A 7,500-nucleotide genomic window follows, 5' to 3' on the forward strand; every position below is an offset into this window, starting at 1 on the left:
TCCAGTATCTCAGCAAATGAACATTTCTCTAAGCTTATCCTGTAGCTTATACGTCGTTTGAAAGCTGCTCCAAGGATCCAACGAATAGCTAAGGTTTGTTGACGATCCCTGGCTACAATCCCAGGAACATCATAAATAGTACCTGCGACTCCTACTTTGACCACTTCGCATATTGGCTTTATATTATCTACGGCGTCAACCATAAGTTTTATTACATCGCGTTCAGTTCGAGCTAGGCGGTGAAAAGTTTTATAAACAATAGCACGAACTCTCGTTCTTTTACCATCGATCATGCGAAAGTTTACCAATTTCTTGATCAATTCTTTTTGCTCACCATCAAAGTCCCCCATATAGCTGAGAATTTCCGAGCAATTGGAAGCCGCTTTCGATGACGAGGCCGATAAATTGATATTACGCGATCGTTACTGTCCATCTTTTTCAGCTCTGCTCCCGAAAAGAGAAAGGAAAGGAGACTGAGATAGGGGTTGTCCTTGGTTTTTCCAAGGAAAGCCTGATTTAGCATGTAACGTGAACATGAGCGGACACCCACACAATCTCGATTTGAAGAAAAAGTACCATACCATTGTCGTTTTTAGGGCGAAAAAGAATGGGTCATCTTTGTCAATTGATAACTGAGTGAGAGAAGACAATCACGTTCTTAAAGCGGTCGGTTCGCCGGATTCACAACCTTCCCCTATTGGCCGGCTGCCCGTGAAACACATAGGCTCCTATCGCATTTATCGATCGAGAATGGTCTCATCACAGAAACACTTTCTATATGTTATTTCGAGATTCGAAGAAGCAAGTTTATAGGGCATATAGTTGTTTTTTTGTAGGGCGAGCCAAGATCTTATCTTATTTGCAGGTCCTATAAATGAAATGATTGGAAAAATCATATAGAATTTGGAGGTGCGTAGTGTCTTACGGGGCTGGCTCACAATACAACAATTATCGCTACTGATTCCAGATAGAATGTTGATACCGGTGGAAAAGCACTTCTTTCTATGTATAGGGCAGTGAACTAAAAAAAAGTGTCCTTTCTCGATACATAACATTGTATAAGTCAACCCAAGTCGCTTCTTCATCTCCGGGAATCCGGTAAGGTACTTTTGGATTCTAGTTGAAGCGTGCGACCATCTATTCAGATGAGGAGACCGAGTAAGAAACCACTAAGCGGAGAGCAAACAGATCAATCTCTATCTATGAGTTTCTCAACCAAGATCCACTATTCAACCAAGACCCGCTAACTAATACTTTTACGCGAGCTTAGTTATTGGAAGTTGCAGCCGAGGAACTCTTATCCCTAGCCACAGTTGTTGCAGCACAAGGCTTTGTCGCGATTGGGTCATATGTCAGTACTCTCACATTCCCCGTGGTCTCCCTAGTATGCTGAGCTGAACTGAAGTGAAGTGAAGCTGCGGGCGATGATGGACTGATCCCATGCTATTCAGGCGCCTGACAACGCTGGCTCCGACGGTGATGAGTCTGACGGTGGCTCAGATGTTTCTCTTCCTGATCCTTCAAGGTCCCCCGTTCCTGACATCGTCCAAAGGCCGTTGGCGCTCTCCCATCTGACAGTGCGGGCTCTGCGTGTCGCCTATGGCAACACTACCCGAGTGGTCTATTGCATAGTGGATCCACGGGTACCCCGTCGCTGCTTCGTTTTTATCAACATCCGGTAAGCAGAACGGACAGAGAACTGTCCCGATTTCTCGTAATGCCAGGCCCAAAAGTCCTCCATCCGCATAGCAGCAAAAGTAGGCATTTCTTTGATACTTACTCACCTGTGGCTAGATTTACCACCATTCGAGTACTACTATCACGGGCTGCCTCGCACGGTCTTCTCGTTCATCAGATGGGCAGACGGCTTTCCTTAATGGGGAGTTGGATGAGGAAATTTACATGGAGCAGCCAGATCAAGAGTACCCGCGCATTCGCCTAACCCCGGGTTTTTTCGATCAAAATGAAGATTTTTTAGAAAATAAGCCCAAAAAGCATCTGACCTTGAAAAGAATCACCAGTTACTTGATCCATCCCTGCGGTAAGTGGGAACGAATGTGACAGCCGATGGTAGTAGGATTTCCACAGGTTGAGCTCCTTATCTTTTGACTTTTCTAAGGATAGCCGAGTAGATATACTCGAATGGGATGAATCGAGCACGAGAAATCACTAGGCACAGGGGAGCCGTAAGGAAGAGGAGTAATATCGTTCTAAAGTTCACGAATTCGATTCATTTTGGAATCGATAAGTGAACACGGAATCTCGTCTTGTTCCCCTTGGTTCCGAGTCGATTTCGCTTGTCGAAATCATTCAATCCATAAGTTTTTGTTTTTTCGATCGGAATTTGGGTCAGCTGAACACTTATTTTCTCTTTCAAAAGTGGTGATGGTGTGGGTAAATTCCATCGATATCTTGTTTCCCCTTTCCGAGGCAAATATCGGGGAAATCAGTGATTCATTGTTAGAAAGAGGGCTGAGCTATAAAATCTATAAAATGGAGCTTGATCGGTAGCTTCGGCCTCCCAGACCCAAATTAAGTTACCAACACGGAATTACATTTGAAACCTGACTTCCTGTTTGTCATTGGAAAGAACGGAAGAGCATTGTATTCCTCCTAGGAAATAATACAACAGGTAAAAATAAGAACGGAGAAGATTCGTTGATACGGAGCTAGTCCATTTTACAAGCGATCCCCTATTCTGCATCCCGAAGATCATACGGCCCAGAGCCAGAGCGATCATTACAGATATATAGGGACAGCAAGAATCAGTAAATACCGGGGATACCTTACTAAGCATTTCCTAGATCTTGAGTTAGGCGTAGCTAGTTCCTCCCCCCATGTTCTCCTGATTCCCCATCCTTCCGCTGAAGCTAAACCAGTATCAGTTGATGGCGAGCATAGTAGAGGCGGCTTTATCGTAAAAAAAAGCAACCGGCTTTCGAGTAAAAAATAACTTATAGAAGCACTTGAGCGTGGTTTCGGCCTATAGCCGGAGGGAATGTTTTTCAAAATCGACCCGATTTTGGGCATTCGTAGAGGGGAAAGACAGCCATGCGATAAGCGAGGGAGAGGTCTGTCTTCCCAAAGTAGCCATTCAAGGAGACAAGTTCTACCATTGTACCTTGACCTGTGGAACTGGAGAAGCTCCTTTATTGCTATAGTTCTTGTTGAACCTTTTCTAAAGTCAACAATTTCTGCAATCAGGGAGGAGGCATCGCCTTACTTGCTATACCTTAAACCTCATCAAGAAAGTAAGCCCAGCGAAACCGCAATCCCAATCAAATAAAAGATCAGATGGGCTGATCCCTGAGATCGATCGCTGTTGATTTTCTAGTTTTTTAGCTGACTCGGGACCTTCCATAGAAAACCGAGTATGAGCAACGGTCGGGTCTGCTGCCCCTTCCTTCTCAGCGTACAGCTGCAGATTGGATAAATGGTTTCTCTTCGAATGTATGCTACAAGAAATGGGCTGAACCGATCTACAGGGAATGCAATAGCGAAAAGAATTCCACTCTATCTCATATTTTTTTATCCTTTTCAAGGGCCAACCCTGGGCCAAGGTGAGCGCATCCGGGCCTATTGCTCTTGACCTCTTCAGTTGTGCAGGCACAAATATGAACTGGTCTAAGTTTGTTCTTGACGATCCCCACAAGCTTCTCTTATCTACTTGAATGCAAATCAGAAAAGAGGAAGTCGCAATGCATTTTATTTTTAGAAAGAATAAAAGACACGTGGATGGTATCGATCAAGAGACATGGCTAAAGGATGGAAGTGAATTAGAATCAGACGGTCGTCGAACGAATTCCCAATAAATGGAAGATCTACGTGCAACGAATTTCGTATAAAAAGTAAAGTAGGCGATTTCACCGAGAGGCCTATTGAACTAGCTCCCATGCATGGATCTGCATTGTGTGCTTTCGCCGGGGCGAGAGTGAAAAAGAAATGTACCAAGAGTTCCGTATGAATTAGGTTTGCCTTTCCAAAGAAATGAGATAAGGAGCAGTAAGGCCTCGCAGAGCGTCAACACCGAGACATTGTAGAGCAACGTCTTGCAACTATGTACAAAGCCTCCATTCCCCTGGGTGTCGTGTTTGAAAGCACAGTCTTTGTCATAAACCGATTACCCTCCGCTCCAAATGGCTCTACCAAGGATCCCACAAAGTTCCCGAAACCAAGTTTCTCAGAAAAGGCCTGGTATCCATCTACTCACAATAATTTGAATGTAGAACTGAAGAAGCACAATTTCCTTCTTCGAGAGGAATCCAACCGAAGAGAAGCGAGCATCATAATAGCTTGATAAAAAGATATTTAGTATAAGAGGACGTTCGCGTCAATTATCACGCCTCTGACTGCTGAGGACGAGGTTCGGGTTAATGATATTGTGAAAGGTGTCATTAAACCGGGTCTGCCTCTGTTAGTTACGAGGTATATGCCATGGATCTCATCTATTCCCCTTAAACAAGGGATAACGTGGGTTCCGACCTGGAATCTGGACCCCCAATTAGAGTGTGTTTAAAGAGATTGGAGGAACTCTTCCTCGGTCTCCGTATCCAAAGATACTGGTAATTAGAGCTTCAAGTGTTCGGTTCTACTCTCCGTTTTATTCATAGTAAGGGAGAGCAGTTCAGTCCACTTGCTCTTTGGCCGCATCGGTTGAGGTTTGCTCTGTTCAGTTCAGTTAAAGAAGAGATGGTATCTTGCTTGTTTCAATTATCCGGGCTCGCCATCAATAGATACTGGTTTCTCTTCCGCTGATGTCGCGTCAATTGCCCGAGGGAGCATAACACTGCAGGCCGCAATGAACATGCCCGCCGCATCTCGGATAATTGCTCCAGTTGCGCCAATTCCAGTATCCGAGACAGAAAGCAGCATCCACGTGAACTTTGACTGTTCATAATATGGGAAATTCCGAGGTGAAGGATGCCTGCTCAGGTCATGATATCACTGATCCAAACTATGCTACACCAAATCTGAATCCTGACTAGTTAGCGAATCGTGTGCTCTGTGCGAATGTCTTTATTAGTCTATTTCATTTAAGCCCAAAGGATCTTCGAATACCGACTGGTCGTCCCAATCCAATCTCCCTTCTGCTTATTCCAATTTTTCCTATTCCTAGCGAATCAAATGAGATTTCTGTTCTTCCATCAAGAGGAGATAGTTATCGATAAAGCAAAAACGAACCTATTGACATAGAATGCAATCGAAATAGAGACAACTAGGAAAAGACCGAAATAAGAAACTTCTACTCCCTAGGTGGTTATTTGCCGCATAAGACAGCGGTGGAAGCTGAAGGAAAGAGTGGGCTTTGAATCTAGGTATGCTTTCTAAGGATTGCGCTGCGCCTAGCCTACCTTTACGAACATACCTCTGTCTTTCAAACAAAGCCCCGTGTGTGGAACTACTTAGATTTGTTTTCGAATTGCTTTTCTCGGGCCATCGAGAAGTCAGTCAGCGGTTGGCTTGAGTCCTCAAGTTGGTCTTTAAGACTTAGCAGGGCCCTACACACAGTACACCTCACCTTAGTAGAAGGTAGATTTCTCTCACCCTATGTGCAATCAAGCTCAGAGACTTGAGCCGCAGAATTCCTTGCCCACTGACTGAAGAAGCTCCCTACAGTGTCCAAATCGAGGGATCAATCCAACAATCTTCTCCTTTACTCAAATCTTTAATGAAATCAATAGAGTTTACAGGGTTACTTGTAAATCTAGTGCCAAAAAGGTCCTTCCAAGGCCTGAGCTATCAAATTCATGTGATACACACTTTGCTCTCTGCGGATCACACTCAGCTTACTACAACTGAGGGTAGGATTGGTTGCACAACGCATGCTATCCATTTGTTATTGGTGATAGGAAGATGGCTCAATCATTGAACTAGCATTGAACAACCTACTTCAGAAAAAACTTAGAGTTAACCATCTAGTGCGAAAGTGCTAGTTTCCCCCTCCCAGAGGTGAGAAGGGAGATATGAGCGTGGCGGTATCTTTTCCTCTTTTGATAGAAGCCCACATGCCCACTCTTTTATCCCACCTATCCACATGGGGTATCAGTGGCCTCGTGATCTCCATGAACAGAGATCACTACACAAAAACAACTATATGAAAAACTTGCTTGCTTCTTCGAATCTCGAAATAACAGAACATATAGAAAGTGTTTCTGTGATTTTTCCATTCTCTTCGGGGAACCTATAGAAAGATTATCAGACGGCTTTCATTCCCTTCAGGGGGGGGTGTTCCTTCAGAGCAGTCCATATCATCAGATGAACTCCCTGATGAATCAGTTGATGAATCATCAGTTAGCTCATCATAATCCGTGTCGAGATCCGATGAATCAGTTGATGAATCATCAGATGAACTCCCTGATGAATTAGTTGATGAATCATCAGATGAACTCCCTGATGAATCAGTTGATGAATCATCACTCTCCACCACATTTTCATGATCTGGAAAAGAGGGCTGCCCCTGCCAGAATTCTGCAGCTCCCGGGGGGAGAACGTTTAAATCAAAAGGAAGAACAAGGGCGAGTAAATGATGGAGACTAAAAAAACGATTTAAGGTGGCATTGTCCACGGAGAAACCACCCCAAAGCCAAGTCACTATGGTATCTCCTACTACTGGTATGGCGCTAGCTAAGCTTGTAATTACTGTTGCTCCCCAAAAGCTCATCTAACCCCAAGCTGGTACGTATCCTATAAAAGCTGTCACAATCATTAATAGGAATATTCCTATTCTGCCGAGTATTCCATTCATTTTCATCATAATACTATGCTTCCTTGCCCGTGTGGAACATGTGTGAGCATTATGTTTTTCCAACAAGTGATCCGACTGGAAGAAGTGTTATATGAGGACTTCGAGATCAAATAGAGAATCTGTCTCTCCATTCCTCGTGAGCCACTTATTTCTCCGAAATCAGAGATCAGAGTGATTTTCCTCCTTTTTCCCAAATAGTCGACGGTCTTACACCATTGGGATACTTCGGATAAACTGGAGTACATATATGAGAGACCGGTGCTAAAACCTTTTCTCGAGATATCTTCCAGATTCTTAGGGTCCTTGCTCTGGATCTCGCCCCCCCGGCGCGAAAGCAGTTGGTTCCGTAGTTTGAGAATTCTACTAATTCCAAGTATTCCATTATTATTATTAAATAAGAGAATATAAAAAGTAAAGAGGAGAAGACATAACCAGAAAAATTGTGAGAAATAAGTTAATTTATCAAGTTGAGGCATTTCGATTTGGATTTCAAATAAGAAAGAAAAGACTCCGAACCGTACTTTTGCTATTTTATATCTATACAAAAAGAGATTGACTTTCCAAAATGGAATCTTTGCCATTTCTGATGTGAATGAGGGAGGTTGTCTGCCCGGGTAGGGCTGACCGGAACCCTCCCAAGTCATCGCTCAAGAAAGCACCACAGTCACACGAGAAAGAGTTTGGACTATGACGAAGACGAGCAAGCCTTTGTTGGGGAGTGATCGGGGAAGAGTCGAGTACAAGAGGAAGGTGGA

The 7,500-nt window shown here is 43.9% G+C and overlaps 2 protein-coding genes across 2 annotated transcripts in view; both read right to left on the minus strand.

Annotated features, from left to right (window-relative positions):
- Window positions 1–820, minus strand: part of LOC119289584 (ribosomal protein S7, mitochondrial) — a 1,161-nt gene extending 341 nt beyond the window's left edge. Inside the window, exon 1 of the mRNA XM_037568881.1 lies at window positions 1–820. This exon is cut by the window's left edge and continues 341 nt beyond it. Within this exon, the coding sequence (XP_037424778.1) occupies window positions 1–350 (350 nt within the window). The 5' untranslated portion in view covers window positions 351–820.
- A 5,871-nt stretch (window positions 821–6,691) lies between these two features.
- LOC119289585 (putative ATP synthase protein YMF19) lies at window positions 6,692–7,324 on the minus strand. Its single transcript, XM_037568882.1, has one exon. It carries the CDS (start codon window positions 7,219–7,221, stop codon window positions 6,751–6,753), a length of 471 nt encoding a protein of 156 aa, XP_037424779.1. The 5' UTR covers window positions 7,222–7,324; the 3' UTR covers window positions 6,692–6,750.
- Between the last annotated feature and the right edge of the window lie 176 nt (window positions 7,325–7,500).

This window comes from Triticum dicoccoides, chromosome 4A (genome assembly GCF_002162155.2).
Source record: "Triticum dicoccoides isolate Atlit2015 ecotype Zavitan chromosome 4A, WEW_v2.0, whole genome shotgun sequence".
Taxonomy (NCBI): Eukaryota; Viridiplantae; Streptophyta; class Magnoliopsida; order Poales; family Poaceae; genus Triticum; species Triticum dicoccoides.